This window comes from Porites lutea, chromosome 14 (assembly GCF_958299795.1).
Source record: "Porites lutea chromosome 14, jaPorLute2.1, whole genome shotgun sequence".
NCBI classification, from domain to species: Eukaryota; Metazoa; Cnidaria; class Anthozoa; order Scleractinia; family Poritidae; genus Porites; species Porites lutea.
Genome location: NC_133214.1, coordinates 15,353,184 through 15,370,170, shown reverse-complemented (window position 1 = coordinate 15,370,170; position 16,987 = coordinate 15,353,184). Strand labels below are relative to the sequence as shown.

At 39.9% G+C, this 16,987-nt stretch overlaps 1 protein-coding gene and 1 long non-coding RNA gene across 3 annotated transcripts; one reads left to right on the top strand and one right to left on the bottom strand.

Moving 5' to 3' along the window:
* Positions 1–4,115: 4,115 nt before the first annotated feature.
* On the top strand, positions 4,116–11,258 carry LOC140924539 (gelation factor-like). Of its 2 annotated transcripts, none has more exons than XM_073374557.1 (2): positions 4,116–4,584; positions 9,390–11,258. In XM_073374557.1, the coding sequence occupies exons 1-2, from the start codon at positions 4,131–4,133 to the stop codon at positions 11,021–11,023; spliced, it is 2,088 nt and encodes a 695-aa protein (XP_073230658.1). In that variant the 5' UTR covers positions 4,116–4,130; the 3' UTR covers positions 11,024–11,258. The 2 variants fall into 2 exon arrangements, with proteins under 2 accessions (XP_073230658.1, XP_073230659.1); XM_073374558.1 differs by lacking the exon at positions 4,116–4,584 and adding an exon at positions 6,859–7,164 and having other exon boundaries at positions 9,390–11,255.
* Positions 11,259–14,797: 3,539 nt separating this feature from the next.
* Positions 14,798–16,731, bottom strand: LOC140924150 (uncharacterized). The gene is made up of 4 exons (XR_012164202.1): positions 16,643–16,731; positions 16,053–16,093; positions 15,045–15,153; positions 14,798–14,923 (listed from the first exon to the last, which is right to left on the bottom strand). It is a non-coding gene; the product is annotated as an uncharacterized lncRNA (long non-coding RNA).
* Between the last annotated feature and the right edge of the window lie 256 nt (positions 16,732–16,987).

Below are 16,987 nucleotides of genomic sequence, written 5' to 3'. Positions count from 1 at the left end.
TTTGGTTTATAGTGAGAGCTACGCTGTTTCAAATAATTTCCTGAGGGGAAAACATTGTCTTCAAAAGTAGTAAGGTCATGTTTTCCCAGCTGCTGAATAAGTTCAATAAAATTTTGGAAAGGTATAATCATTGCATTTGGAAGCAATATTAATTATTTCAGACTATAGAGCTCTATTCTATGCATGTTGTATTACGATATGACAATGTTATGTATCGGTCAAATCGAAGCTTCAACATGCCCCCCCCAAGCAACCCCCCGGGCATTAGACTTTTTTGAAAATTATTGTTCAAATTCCCCCCTACCCGGGCCAAAATGCCGTTCAAATGCCCCACACAAGGGTCCATTCAGGTGATCAAATGCCCCCACCCCGGGGACATTTCACAGGCACAAAAATGACAGAAGGATGGTGGAAACACCTTCAGTTGTCGAACAAAATTTTTATAAATATAACAAAAACTGAGAAACACTGTTAGCGCATTTACTCCGAACAAAAGTCTCGTGCAAAGCGGCGGAAATCGCTACCACAAGGTCACTGAATGCTCAGCTTTTCTTCATCATGCAACATACAAAGCGTTCTACAAAAAAAGATCCCACCTATTGAGATAACTACATCATGACCATTTCACTGACATGCATCATTACTCACCTTATTAATTAACATACTTGCAATAGCCTCTAACACCGCGTCCCCCATGATAGCTCACCACGCCAAAGATTTTACATGAAATCGAGGGTGCAGTTCAAATTCCCCACCCCTAAAGCATGGGGATCAAATTCCCCACCCCCTGGAAGACTCTGATAATCAAATTCCCTCCTCCCCGGGACGGCAAAGGTTTCAAATGCCCGGGGTATGCCCGGGGGGGGGGGGGGCATGTTGAAGCTTCGATTTGACCGATACATTAGCGAATTAGCATTCTACTAAAATTGAATATTTAACATATTGTAGGTTGCTAACCTAGAATTATAGTCATTAAAAACACAGCTGACTTTTGACTGTCAGCTTAATTTTAAGCTCAGTTATAATTACAGAACAACAATAGTACACGTAAAAAATGTAATGTATAAACAGTCATAAAATTAATAGCTACTGTCTTCTCCTGTTCCTACCTTAAAACCTCGTAAGCTTTATTTAACGTTGTAAACTTTTCATGAGCTTGAGGATCATCCTGTTAAAAGCAAAGAATATATTTCAAAATAACACCAGCTGAAAAAAACCAAACAGGAAAATATTGAAGTGTCACAAAAGCTGTGATCAAACTCACGCGTACAAGCTCTGATAACATACCTTGTTTTTATCCGGGTGAAGCTTTAGCGTTTTTTTTTTTGAACGCTTTTCGAATGTCCTTACTGCTAGCATCCCTAGAAATGCCTAATAACTCATAATAGTCCTCGGAGAATACAGGATAATACAGGAAAGTGGACAATAAAATAAATAATGCCGGTGAATTCATCCTTGGTCTTGCTGGTTTGCTTTTTGAAAGATTTGACATAACAAGTAGACCCAGTCCCCTTCCAGTTGCGCGGGTGACACGTAAAGGATCCGTCAAGTCCTCTGCGCATGTTTTGGTTCTCAGTAGACCAAAGTAGACCTTCGTTCCTTTCGCGGGCCTCAAGTGTACTTAACATCACGGACATTATGTCCCTATGCATGAAAAAAGACTTATAGGACAAATTCAGATAAGGAAAACATATCCCTTGAAATAAGCAATGGAAAAGAAAAGTCTTATGCCTGTCGATCTCATTATTTTCTTGCCCAAAGAGTCATTTCTATCACCCCTGTCCAAAGACATGGAAAAGTGCGAATTTCCGTCGAGCGAAAGCAGATCGAGGAAAATGAAGTTTCATTCTTATCCCTTAGTTTCTAAAACATCACACAGGCGAACAGGCAAGGAAAAAGTAGCATTAATTTTAGTCAGTATACTTTGGTTCATACTTTCACAACTACTCTCCCCTTCCCTTCAAGGCAATGAATGGACAAAATAAAGCGCGGCTTTCAGAAAAGGGCGCGTCCACAAAGAAGTTCCGGAGGCAAATAACCCAACGATGTACGAGTCGATAAGAGAGATTTTAATTAAACTGCTTACTCTGTGAACACAAAAGTGAGCAAACGATCTGGTTATGTAAATAGCCCACCCATCATTTTACAGATTATTGTCAGCAAACAAGGCTTCAGTTGCCGCGGTTACAGAAAGTACAGAGGGCATATGAATCTTAAAATCTTCCTCTAGTGTAAATAGCTTGATGGACTGAGAAGCCTGATGAGGGGAGAAAACGTGTAATACTGAATGACAGAAACGGGTATGTAATCTAGAGGCTAAAACTAATTTTATAAACTTGGGATGAAGCTGCCTTTAAAAATGTCGTCGTGATTACGCTTATATGTTATCTTGCAAAGAGTGTAAATAAGTGATCATTGCTAAAACCTAGCATTCTCAGGAGAGCCAAACACAGATTATCTAGACAAGGGAATGAAAGTAAGCAACGAATCATCTCTTTCTTTTCTTGTAATTCCCACTTCGATGACATCACCATCTCGGATCTCCGGGGTTGTAACTTTGAAAATCGCAGCCACTGTTCACCAAATCCAAACAATACGATTTCTTTGAATGGTATGAAAGAAATCAGCCATAAATAAATATGGGTAAGCGAGTAAAGAAATTTTAAGTCACGCAGCAACAATTTGCTTGACCGCTTGACAGTATGGAATGAAAATGACACAGATTCATGATCGTAATGAAGATAAAGAATCAGGGACGAATCTAATGATAATATGCCTGTGAGACACAATGTGTTCCGTGTCTCTAAGGAGCATTTTATTTTATTACGATCTCAAAGCGCCGGCTCAATATTGCATTGGAAAAGCTTAATGTACATAACGACTGAACCCATTGCAAAATAAAGCACAGTAAGCTTGATGTTCCACCCTGTGCATGGGTACGTACAAACTATGTATCACGAACATCACTAAAACCAGAAAACTCTCGTTACGTTTTCTAGTATAGTTCTGATGGTTTGACAACTAGGTGTCAGGATTTATATTCAAGTTATCTTAGCCGGTTTTAGCGTGAGAACAAAACCGCACAAAATGAAAAAGAAACTGGAGCCTGATAAATGAATTTTTATGCTTATAGGTTATAAACTAAACGTTTCCTGTTATTTCCAGAATTTGTCCTTTTGCACGAACTATCGACAAATATTGATGTTCTTGCATATCCTTAATTAAACGGGCTGCTTTAGTCCCTTCAAAAACAAACCTATGCCTTGGAATAACAAGAGCACAAGCTAATCCAGGCTTCCTCAAAATCCCGGATTTCGCTTCAACCTCGTTCTCAGTCCCTCTCTAAGAGAGGAGAGAGAGAGAGTGTGTCTCTTCTAGCCAGCCAGAGGAGAAAAAAGCATCTTTTCAAATCTCCTCTCCTCTATCCTCTGAGGAAGGTCTGATATTCAGATAATCTTGTGACTTACTGTCCTTTTTATGGCTACAGTAAGACTGGCACTGCAAATGCAGGGACCCGGTTTCTGTTTGTGACTAAGGCCATGGGTCGGACAGCGTCGTATGCTGAGTAAAGTATTCAGTTTGCGAAAGTACGAGGAGAATAAAATGCCTTTTTATAGCTTTACAGTCAAATCTTTCCCTGCCGTTCGCTGCTAATCATTTACACTCTCTAAGGGGACCCTTTGTAATTCTTATAAGGCAGACAGAGTTCTCTAAAACGGACATTTAAGAACAAGTCCCAACGCACTCTTCCTGCTATAGCAGTACAGACCTACACAAAATGCTAGCACTTTGACGAAAATGTGAAAACAACATCACCATTAGCGATGAAACTGAGAACATAGCCTGAAGAAGACGCAAAAGGTGTAGGAGAAATCTACGTGGTGTTGTGCGATAGGGGAAATAGAGGGGCAGAGGGTACAATTAATCTCATCGTTTTGTTGTTTTGTTTGCAATGTCAACAGGTTGAAAGCTTTGGTTATTATGACAATTCTAACAAGTTGGAACAAGAATGACCTCCTCCATTTTTCAAAGTGGACTGGCAGATCCGTTGACCCGTGAAAGAAGTTACTACATGACCATTTCATTCGTATTGGCGTGACTTAAAAAACTGAAAAAAAAAATTGTTAGAGATGACAGCACAATTATTTTGCGGCAGGACATGTCCAAAAGTAGTCTCCTTCGCATCCGTTTTTATCTCGTCACGCAACGCTCCTCGCCAAGAGGAGGAGAAAGGAGCGTTGTGTGACGAGGCAAAAAAGGAGGAGAGAGTAGCGTTGCGTGACGAGACAAGGAAGACTAGTCCCAAAGGAAATACTATACTTCCTTTAGCTGGTTACATGCAGGTGATCCGGAGACGAACTCTTACGAAATGGAGCAATGTTCATCTGGAAACAGTTGGCGAATCGGTCGAGGATATTATCGATCTCCTAGACAGTGGAGTAACGGCAAAATTGCTGTCAATTTTATCTGGAAGGCGCATCGCTGTGCCCATATTTGAACCTCAGCGGAGAAAACGGCAGTATGTTGGCTGGAGAAATGTTTGCCGGTTTCTGTCCAGCCAAGAATTTCCAGAGGAAGTTATAGGTATGAAAAAGTGTTTAAAAATATTTAGATAAACTTCATAACGTAGATAGTGGCAAATAACAATGCTCAATTATCTAAAAATTGTATATTGAAAATGACATTGCTGCTCACACATAGCAAATTTTTCAACCGGTATGTCTCTAATTAAACCGTTTGGATCAAAACAAGCGTCAAAAATTTCCCCAATTCTCTGTCTTTCCCTTTTGTTAGTTTTTCCCTTTTATTTCATTATTTTAGTGCCCCGCGAAAAAATTAATCAGTCATTAATCTTTTTCCGTCATCGGAGTTTGGTTACAAGATACGCAGCGCTCTTTTAAATTTGGTTTATGATTACCGTATTTATTTGATTAATCACCGCTCTCGATCAAACGCCGCCGATGGAAGCAAAATTACCAATAAACGCCACCCTCGAATAAACGTCGCATCTAATCAGAAGAATGCGGCGTTTACTCGAGGATAATAAGTAGACTGCGAGCAGTCTCTCTTTTTCTTCAGATTTAGTGAGAGCAATGCACGCGCGCGGGAGCGGCGAAGCCGCGAGACGCGCGAAACGAGGGCGGCACGCGCGTGGTCATTTGCGTGTCTCGCGTTTTGCTCGACGGACTACAGGAAAAAGAGAGACTGCTCGTAGTCTAGATAATAAGAAAACCCTCCGTACAACTCGGTTATTTACAACATCCAAACATTCCTTAAAATTACATATTATTTACAAAAGATTTACAAATAACTGTTGTCAGTGATTTAAGAAAAGTGATTTCGAAATAAACGCCGCCCTCGAATAAACGCCGCATTGGAAACGCTAAAAATTTAATAAACGCCGCGGCGTTTAATCGAATAAATACGGTAGCCTGAATTTCAGCCGTCTCTCTCTGGGGAGGGTGCAACTTGTAGCCTTCGTATCTCCTGCGAAACTTCCCTAACGGCGAGGAACGAGGAAAGGCGGCTGTATTCGAAGGCTATGCAACTTTAAGAAACTGCTGGATTTCAGGCTAGTTTATGGTATCTTTTGACCGATCTGACCTTATTTTTTTAAATTTTCTTTTTTGAGTGTACGGTGTACTACCCATCTTTCTTTTTTGAGTATACTGAAGGGAGTATTGGTAGCTTTGGACTATACCGGTACATGGCGGCATACTATTAACCCCCTCTCCCACTCCACCCTCCTCTGGGCCCCTGGCCGACCCTACTGGAAATACTTGAGTTAACACCATCCGCGCCAAAATTTGCAAGAGTGACAATATACAATTACTAAGGTATTATTGCCCTTTTCATTAATTGTAAATATTTGTCGCGGTGCAGTATTTTGAAGATCACGTCAATGAAAATTCTCTCAAAGTTTTACACGGGAGAAAAACAAAGATTTTAGCGCCTAATCTTTGTCCCGTCTCGACTCGTAATGACTCTCTCTTAACTCGCCGAGACAAGTTTCCCTTTTATAAACAGTAAATGCCACTTTTAAAACACTTGGATTATTTTTGAACTGTTATTGAAAGTCTTCATTACAAAAGAAGTTCACGACCCAGAATCGGACCCGACCCCTTTACTGACGCATGCGAAAATCTCTCTCATAGCACGACACTACCACGTAAGATTTACAACATTTTCGTAGTCTTTTGGTAGAAATGAGGTCCTTTTAGGGTAAAATTCCGACAGGGGACACGGCGTTGAAACAGCTGTATAAGACAGACGAGAGAAAAGGGGGGGATACACGAGGGATGTTTTCCCCACTTTCGCGCTTTTCTCCCTCCCCCCTCCCCCTTATCGCCCGCCACGCAGGCTAGATGAAAGATCGGTTCAAACTTAAAACGGCGACAATGACGAAGACAAACGCAAATACAATATTAGTAAAATACCGACAGGGCCTGATATAGCGTTCTCCTCAATACGTGAAACTGAACGGGTTTTGCAATTCAAACAAGAAACATACGCACGCCTCGATCCGATCCCACCCATCAAAAATGCCTTTCGCTAGTGCCGGATTGGGTTGAAATTTTCAATGATGGCGGTACGGTTCTCAATCCTCCAACAAAATTATTTATATACTTCAGTTTTTATTAAGATTGTTTTTTTTTTTTCTTAGATCAAGCTTTTTCTGTGATTGTTGCACAAAAAATAGTGCGAAAGGTTGTTTTTTTTATCGCTGATAGGAAATTCCATCTCCTTATTAAATAACTCTTAGAAGTTTCAAAGGCCATAATCGCATACTGAGTCCATTTGTTTGTCATCCGAGGTGGCTTTTTTCTCCCCCACAGCAAGAACTAAAGTGATTTGCAATTCATGAGAGTCTGGCTACGGCATGTGAATATATTTTTTCCAAGTATATATGCAAATATATACTGTAAAGCCCTTTGACGCCTGGCTGTATAAAAGTGACATGTGCTCCATCTGACATTACCACAAGCGGATCTTAGCCGATATGACGGCTTAGTTCGCTCAGTTGAACGTTTCTTAATATGATTTAACCACACGGGAGATAGCCAAAACGGCAGAAAGCCTTATCTGAGCGCTGTATGACAAATTCCCGTCAACTTATTGCGGATACACAAGAAACCTCAGAAGAAAACAAAATTTCAGTTTCAGGTAATGTTAATATATTTCTCTTCCTAGCTTAAATCGTCACTTTTAAAATCAGTTGCTGTACCTTGTTAAATATTTTCATTCCCTCCAACTGCGGATATTTTCAACAGCTATAAGCTATGAGCTGTGTGTTCGTTCGCTTTCAACGCAAATTTTGCTTTTAGTAGCTTTGTTTGCCTCTTTCAACGAACAAACGATTCCATCAAGCGAGAAAAAAATCAAACAATTTTTTACGTTTTAGAGTTTTTTTGTATACGGAATATTTTATGCCTTCGATTATAGCAAAAGCTCTTTTTTTTCTTAAATGAATAAAACTGGGCCATAGAAAATTATCGCACTTTACTCCGAAATTTCCCTTTCAACGAAAATGAAAACAGACGAAAGTTTGCCAATGTAATGCGTGAAATTGAAACTTTTATAAAACCAACCCAGTAGTGTATCGCTGAGCAGAAAAAAATCAAAGGAAAAAAATTATAAATTTCTTATTTTTATTTATGCCTGTTTGCAATTTCAGCTTGACGGATTTTAGTAGCGATCCTCCGTGTTCAGACATGTTTTGTTTACGCTTGAACCGGCTGTTTCCTCCACATATGGCGCGGCAATTTAAAAGGATACAAATAAACTTTTTTGGAAATCCTGATTCTTCAGGTTACTATTTCTTCGTTCAGAGAAAAAAGCAGCGTGTCTTGTAAAGCCAAGTTTCAATTTGGCTTATATTCTTTTAACTCCAAGGGAGTTAAGTATATTCCTGTCTTCATTATTTCACAAATTATGTTTTATTTATATCAGTTGATTAACGATATTTGTATGTTTTGGTGAAGTATTTACGCGAAATCTACGAGAGTTTTTCAACGTCAGTGGCGGAGCTCTCTGTTCTTTAGACCACGAAAAAGATCCCGAAATTTCAATCTTAGAAAATTGTCTGGAAAGGAAAGTAAGAAAACTAAAATCATAATAGACCACCAGCAAATTTTTAAATTCCTATACCTGTGATTTTCACCTCACGTTCTTTGTAAAGCAAGTTTGGTTGGCATTTAAATACGAGAGTATTTTCGAATGCAAATTGAAGGTTGCAAGCTTTAATAAAGTCTTCTGTTAAGACCTCGGAACGTGACGTAAAATTAATGCGGAATTTTTCAAAGTCGCCTGTAAAAAAAAACTTAAAAGGCAAAAAATATATATATTTAACAAAATGAACTCCAGATTTTTAATCATTTCTAACTGGACGGGGCAACTTGTAGCAAAAAAGAGACATCATGGAAATAAAACTTTATCTTTTGTGCTTAAAAAAATGCTGAATTATTGGTTCAGCTGCAGAGAGAAATGTGTTACAACTCAGCCGCTTATAAAAATAATTATGAAATTGGCAGAAGGACAAACAACTGTGTCAGAAGGTTTGGTAGACGGATGCAAATTTTTTGTCCGGTACGTGCTATCAAGGGTGAAATTGTGAATATGGCCACCAGAAGACTAAATTAAGAGCAGAAACATCCAGCATGAATTAAAAAGTGAATACACATAATTCCGTTAAATATCATGTAGCATGAAATATGAGAGGCATATACCTGGCTTCAAACAAAACGAATTTTTGTTTGATTTGTCACTATATTAAAAATAATAATAATAATAATAATAATAATAATAATAATGATAATAATAATAATTTATTCGGACACTTCTTGCGAAAAAGCGTTGGAACCTGGTTATTATTTAGATAACGCTTCAAACGCTCCTTTTATGTGCATGTGAAGTGTTACGTCTCCCCCCCCAACCCGTGGGGGGGGGGGGAGTGAGAGTCTCTCTCCCCAGCCCCCCTCCCCCCCGCGGGTTAGGGGGTGGAGGCGTACGACATTTCAGACTAGTTTTATTTATCTTTTCAATAATCACTATGCTCAGCTTATATGGGAAAAGGAAAAATCGTGAAACGCCGCTCTTCAGTAACGCATGCGCACGCACGCTTGCCATCCTTTATCTACCCATAACCCTTTGCCGGTTGTTACTTCTGCATTTGCGTGTATACTAAGGCATTATGGGCCTATTTTCAAGTTACGGAAACTGGCCTATGACCTTGCATTTATTCACATGCTTTAACCACGACATTTCACTCGGATGAAACCGCAAATCGCCAGACCTCCTAGTCTCCTCGAATAAGGACGAAAAAGCTTTCTTAGCTTACTTTCTCTTGGGAAAGATTAACTGTGTCATATTCTTTATTTTTATTTTTTCAGACCCAGACAATTTCATTGAAGGGAACATTGACTTTATAATAGCTTTTGTTTGGAACTTGGTGCTGTATTATCTTATAATTCCCCTGCAAATCATGTTTGGAAAAACGCAGACTTCGGCCAGAGACTTCGTCCTATCTTGGGTTCGTGAAAAGCTTCCAGACCGAAATGTAACAAACTTTGATAAAGACTGGAAGGACGGGGTGTTGATATGTGAATTAGTGAACGCGACTCAGCCTGGTTTAATTCCTCTAAAACTTTATGCTGACAAATCTAATGGCGAAGGAAACGCAAAGCTAGGGATGCAGATTGCGCATGACGCGTTCGGAATACCGCAGGTCATTTCCCCGTTTGACTTGGCGTCTGGACAACTCGACGAACTCAGTCTTTTAACTTATTTAGCGCTATTTTGCAAGTACGAGAGCCTGCACAAAGGCACTGGGAACGGAAAAAGTCAGAGTGCACGGCGAGCGACCTCGGATCAAGACATTGCATGTAAGGCTTATGGCGCAGGGCTGAGATCGAGTGAACTCGGAAAAGTTGCTGAGTTTGTAGTGGAGTTAAACGGTGCGAAACCCACTGATATAACCATTGCAATCGAATGTAAGCCACTTCGAGGAGCTGTACATGACGATAAACCTGATCTTAGCGTAAAACCCGTTAACAAGAATACTTACTGTGTGAAATACTTGCCTACCAGACCTGGAGATTACGTCATCAGTATTCTACACTGTGGGGCGCACATACTCAGAAGTCCGTTTTATCTCACAGTTCCTGCGCCAAATGGTGTACACACTCCAAAGGCGCCCTCGAAGTTTCACGCACAAGACCTTTTGGATGGGACCTCATCTAATGGGCTTAAAATGTCTCCAAATGGTAGTCATTCAGGAGCGTCTAGCCCATCTACAAGCCAGACAAGCTCCCCATATCAATCTTCAGATGAAGAAATGAAAAACCACCCACTCAATCCTCCCTCCTTGAACAGTTCATCTTCACCGCCCAAAATTCCGGTGAACACCGCAGATGGACCGGGCTTGATTGCAGGCGAGGTTGGACGTGTTGGTAAATTTTCTGTTACCACTGACAACTCTACAAAAGGCCCCTTGAGCGTCTGCATTAGCTGTCCAGCCGTTTCAATCCCTGTTCCTTACGTCAAAAGCGTCAAGAAAGACGGTTTCACCGATCACACTGTGCTGTACATTCCCACGGAACCTGGAGCTTACGAAGTGTTTATCAAATGGGGTGACCTGCCAATCAATGGGAGCCCCTTTAAAGTTTACATCAACAACGTGTCAGAAGATAGCCTCGTCAACGGGATCACCCGCGGAAAAGAAGACCTGGGCGGGCGAGGAAGAATTCGGGTGTACTACGCAGCAACGTCCACGAATCTGAAGGTTCGCAAGGACAACGAACTGCTAGGAAAATTCTTAAAAGAGAAAGAGATCTCTAGCCGTCCTGACTTTGATCCATGGATTGCTCTTGATGTTGGAATGAGCAAGGTGGAGAGGGACAAAGTCTTTTCCAAGGCTGGTACCAGGAAAACGCCCATGGTGTTTGCTAATGATGTGTTTATAGGAAGCTACGAGGACGTCTTCATCATGGATAAACAGGGATTGTTTGAAAAGTACTTGAAGTAACGCTGGCCAGTAAAATACGTGACTATTGAGAGAGCCTGCTATACTAGTACTTTTAGCAATGAGTCAGTTCAACAGTGGCAACAACCTGAGGTTAGTCAGTAGCTAGAGACCGTCAGTTTCTAGGACGAGAACGACTCCGAGTACAAGATTTGACTTCATGTTTTTTTCGCGTAATCTCAAATATAAGACACCTCGGAAAGCTTCCTTGGACTTATTTTCATTCACACAAAAACAGTTAGCACTGTTGTCTTTATTGAAGAAGGTTAAGCCATCATCCGGCAGCAAAATGATAAAACCTCAAACGCAAGAAAACTAGTGTTACCGCCACCACGACATCCTCGCTAAACTCGTAGTAGAAAGACCACGGGAGCGATCCATTCAACCTAAATTTCCGGAAATTTCAGTCCAAAACTCAATGGATCTGTTCGGTCCAACCGGAAAAGTTTGGAAAAAGCTGGTCCACCTTTTAAGGTGAACCACTTTTCCCGGTCGGACCGGTGTGAATTTTGGGTGAATGGATCGCGCCCCACGGCTACAACGTTTTCCCGTCAAAATAACGCTGGTTCACTCGCGCGCACTACAATCTCGTACTCGTAGTCGTACTCGTGTTAGAATCCAAAGGTCTCTATTGGTAACCCAGTTTTAAAAAACAGGGCAATTATTATGAAAAGGCAAGAGCCCATTACTGAAAGAGGTGACCGGTAATGAGACTCTTGAGGAGATATTCATTAAGAATAATGCAAGAATTATACCGCTGATGACTGTGATAATAATAAAGTTTACTAAATATTTTAGTGTTCGACTAAGGAGAACGCATGCTAATGCAGGAATAGTCGAGATTTGCTTTGAATCCTTATCTATATAATCGCATTGAATTGGCACGTTGATGCATTTTGGTCCTTGCAATGCTTTCGCGCGTCGAATGCGCTTATATTAGATAGTCTTAGTTGGTTCTCTTACAGAGAGATGATTTAACTTAGAAGGTATCCAGCCTACACACAGCCGATACGCTGTGTGTTCAATGGCCCAATTGACCAGCATGGTAGAACTGAAAAAAAATATATGATGATATTGTGAAAAGCGAAATATAATGTAACGTCCGTGCCTTTTTGGGAAACAGAGTAGCATGGGATAGCATGCTTTGACTAAGAGGTAGAATGTGTCAGAGATATTTCGGCTCCGATGAAGTGCAACCAGTTGCATATACGCTTCTGGTGTAACCTATAGACGTCTATTGTCTATTTGACCTTTACTACCACCAACAATTTATGTGGTACGAAGAGTAAGAATTTAAGCCGAAAATTGCACGGAACTATGACAACAGAACCGTCGATTTAAATAAGTTATTTGGTGTTCAAGCTTGTTCAAGCACCTAATCTAGAAAATACCAGAACCACGTATCAGATAATTACAGGAAAGGTTTCCGATTATGGTGCGTCACCTAGGTTTGCCAGGCTGCCTAAGTTGAAGGTCATACAAAGTAACATAACTAAGTCAATTAGTTAGTTTAAATCATTTATTTCAGTCTTGAAAGTAACCTCTAGATAATACTTGAATATTATTTATTATAGTACGATTTATGTACGTTTTGAATGTGGTACCGCATTTTGTTTTTTCATACTGATCGGCCGGTAAAAAAGCCTGAAGAGCACATTGAATGATCTCGCCTCATTTCAGGTTGTCCTGAAAACATGCAAATGCAACTATTTAAATATACAATATGTTCCATGATTAGTAGTTTATTTGATTCAGTAAGACTGAAGTTAAAAAGTTAAGATAAATAGATGAATCTTACGAAAAATATATAGAACTTCAAATGTATACGGTAATATATTTAAAGAGTATCTGTATGTGGGATACCGCGCTGTAACGAAATTGTTTTAGGCTTATTAATAAACAATGAAGTGAAAAAAATGTAGACAATATTTATTGAAGTAAATAAATTATTTCAGTAATTTACAGTCAAGAATTAATGTTGCTAAGATTAAACTTGCATCAAAGAAAAAAAAAGTGTCATATTTATTCTATATAAGGAAGTGTTGCAACATTATTGATCAACAGTGTTAACTGTTACGTTAGATTCACAGCTTGCGATTAAAGACTAAAACATTTAACAATTATTGATTGAGGCTGAGTATGATGAGGAATTATGTAGATATAAGAGGCTGCTATTCTCGATCTGCGTAATTCTTCATATCGATATACTCAGCCTTACTCAGTAATTGTTAATTTTCAAATTAAAAAGCCTTAATTTGCACGAGAAAGCAATACCCTGAAGGATTTCGGTCGTAGTGGTAAAAATGACGTCGTCACACAAATTGGACTATTAGGATTCACTATTTTTGAATCACCCAAAAGTCACTTTGTTTGCCTTCAAATTAAAGTTATCATAATAAACTATTGTTTTCAAATGCTCCTGAGCGAACTGCATATTCTCAAGCGCATTTCAAAACAATAGGTTTTGCAAAATTTGGGAGGGGAGGGGGAGGAGGTCCCCTAAAAACGCCTGCGTGGGAGGCTAGGGAGGAGGGGGAAAAAAGAGTGTATTATGAAGGATTTGAAAATAGTCCCAGTTCGGAATTTTTTTTTCTCAAGGCCACACTTCAAAGATAAAATAATTTCTTGTAAGTAGAAAATATACAACTTTCATATTACAAATTTTTTTTGTCATTTTTGTACAACAAAATTCCCAACATATGATTGTCAAAAAAAGAGAGCTACCGTTTTATGAACGTCTAAACAGCGAAAATTGGTTAAGACCAATTGACGTCTAAGAAGGCATTCACACATCTGTGTTTCGTCGTTGTGTTTGCTTTGGAAAACAGTCCTAAAATCGGCTGGGTTGTTTAGGAGCGCGACAAAGTGTCTCTGTACTTCCTGCAAATAAAAGCAGGTGTAACAGAGGCATTAGGGCCATTTATACGAGGAAAAATAAGACGCGAACTGGACCATCTATACGAGCATGTCTTATCTAAGACAAGAACAGCTCGTATAAATGGTTCACGTCTTATTTCTGTTCTTGACTCATTTCATGTGAATGTTGTCCGTAGCAACGGCAATCCAACGTGGCGCGCCAAAAATTTACGCTTGCGTACTATGCGTTCGCGTCTTATGGAAGACGCGAAGGTCATTTATACGAAGTTTTTCTCGTCTTAGCTAAGACGCGTCTTATCTAAGAACAGGTGTTAAGGGCTGTTCTAAAATAAGACGCGTCTTAGCTAAGCCGCGTCTTATTTTAGACGAAATGTGCCGTTTATACGGAAAGTTCGAGACGCGTCTTATGTATGACGCGTCTTATTTTTCCTCGTATAAATAGCCCTATTGTTATCTCCAGTTTTGTAGCCTAAGTAGCTTGCGCGATTGGAGTGCGAGAGTAGTTTTTGGCGGCTTCACCGCTCCCGCGCGTGCATTGCTCCGACTAAATCTGAAGAAAAAGAGAGACTGCTCGCAGTCTAGCAAATTTGTGTGGCCCATATTTCTATGTATGTACATATCTCTTGGTTGTCCGCAATGTAGTGACGTCATCAAACAGGAAACTCTGTCGGCGTTTGTTTTGATGGTTTTTGCGGCCGTTTTGGCGATCAAGAACTGCTTTTGTCGATTAATTTCGACGACAAAATTATTTTACAGAGAACAATGAAGCAATATGGACCAATCGTATCGAAGAAATGAGAGCGAAAATCGAGATAAAAGAACATTTCTCAGCCTTGCGAGGTTTTTGCGATAACGTATTTCTAGAAAAGTTAGATCTCAGTTGCCCACCACTTACCTTGGTTTACTCGACTTAAACCGTCTGCTTGCCGCCTTCTTTGGATTTCAAGGGCGATGTATTCGTTTTCCTTCCGCAAATTGTCGATTTCTTCAACGAGATATCCAAAGCGCCCTTGACTGTCACGTAACCTAAATAGAACAAAATAAGAATTCTTTATTAGAGATAGATTTTGGAAGTAAAAATTGAAAATAATGGGTTAAAAAACAAAAGACAGAAACAAGATCAACTCAAGTCTTGTGCAGTTATTACCTAAATACTTCTCTCTTTAGCCGCGTGCTTGCCCTTCTTTCTCGTTGTAACTCATCAAAAAGAAGATGAGATCGTCTTCTTAAATTGCGCATTTCTTCAGAGTCATTAGCTAAGAAACACATAACAGCAAATCAGTTTTTCCGAAGGTCTTAAAGAAAGGCAAGAAACTGTATTATGTAGGGCTTGCTTTGTCCGTGGATCATGGTGCTTCCAATTCAAAAACTACTTACCTCACCAGCTTAAAAAACCTTTGAAAAACCTTTCAAAACGCTATTTCAGGCACTAAGAAGAGATTTTTCTACCAAAAGATGCGCGTAAGTAAAAATCAATCAACCTCGCAAGTACTATAAACGTACAACTTCGCGTTAATATTCCATCAACATTATTCTCGTTGGTGAGCGTCTACGAATTATGGTCATCTCGCCACTAGACCATCTAGCAACCAACGAAATTACCATTAAGAAGTCGACTCGCTACCAACCAACTCGCCACCAACTAATAACTGTGAAATAAATGAAACATAAACATAGGTAAGAAAGGTAAGTGTGCAAGAGCCATTAGTTGGTAGCGAGTTGACTTCTCTGTTGACGAGTTGGTTGGTTGGTTACGATTTCGTTGATGGCGAGATCGTCTATATCCGTAATACGGTCTAGGGTTCCTAGGACCAACTGAGATTGCCATCTTTCTCTGCATTTCAGTTTTAAATTTCTGACAGCCAAGCCCTCGACCCGCCCTCCTTCCTCAGAACCAAACGATCTGGGTCCGGTTTCTGAAAGGCCGATTGGCGCTAATCCAGGATTAAAATTTTGTTCCACTTTTTGTATTTACCTTCCTATGCATTGCTTAGAGTAACATTTTGTCTTATCATTTCTTCTTTTCCAAGAAAAGGCACAACAGTGTTTGTAAGCTCGAGTTACATGTTCTTAGACAAGAAATCCTGGCTTAAAATTTGGCTAAATCCTGGATTAAACTTAACCATCTTTCGAGGAACCGGGCCCTGGTACTTACGATATAAATTGGATGGTCGTCCGAAGTCAAATGCACTGCGCCTTGAAAACAAGATAAGTGATAAAAATACCAGTGTTGTTATGCAACTTCTTATCAATTTACAATCAAACTCGTGCCCAGGGCTTCTCCGTCAGAAATTGGGAGGGGTGAGAAAATAAATAAAGGGGGTAGTGGTCGTGAAAAGAAAGATTGAAAGTTGGAGATTTTCCGAGCTACATAACAGAATAACTAAAACCAATCTTTATTTAAGTATCAGAACAATAAGTAATATTTACAATTTTAAACTATATCGTATTGTTTACAAATTAAAAACTAAATATATGTCCACGATAGAAAACTATTTACAACTGTGAATAATTTGAAAGTGGGAAAAGGAAAATTAAGCATTACTAAGAAAAAAAACTATCAAAAATCTAGGCCTAAAATTATGAGTGCAGATGTAGACCAGCTACAGCGAAAGTGAAGTCTTATGTTCATTGTCGAGTATGACACTATAGAGAAGCCTCAACCAACAACCTCGTTCCCAGGGCTTTCCCCGTCCCTCCTACTTTCTAGGGGAAAAGCTCTGGAGACAAGGTTGTTCAGCCAACCTTTTTTTGAAATCCTCCACTGGTGGTTGTGACCACGTGACCGCAGGAACACTCGTGCTCCGTGGATTTATGGGAGGTGGATTTGCCGCCTATCAACCAAAACAATCAGTCACTGATTATTGACCAGCACATCGCACATGCGCAGAACAATACCACCTAGATAATGATTAAAGCGACCTTGTTCCCAGGAACTTTCTCTTACTTCAGTGGATGGGGAGAAGAGAGACCTGGCACTGGCTGGCACAGGATTGCTATTCCCTTTACTGCTGAGTTGAGTAAAATGGTGATGACTGCTTCCAATAGAGCGTCAAGCACACAAAAAAATGTGGCGAGTAACGGGCACAT

Coding starts and splice junctions, on each gene's coding strand:
- LOC140924539 (XM_073374557.1), top strand. CDS start 4,131: ATGACAGCACAATTATTTTGCGGCAGGACATGTCCAAAAGTAGTCTCC. Junction 4,585..9,389: donor ATTTCCAGAGGAAGTTATAG/GTATGAAAAAGT, acceptor TTATTTTTTCAG/ACCCAGACAATTTCATTGAA.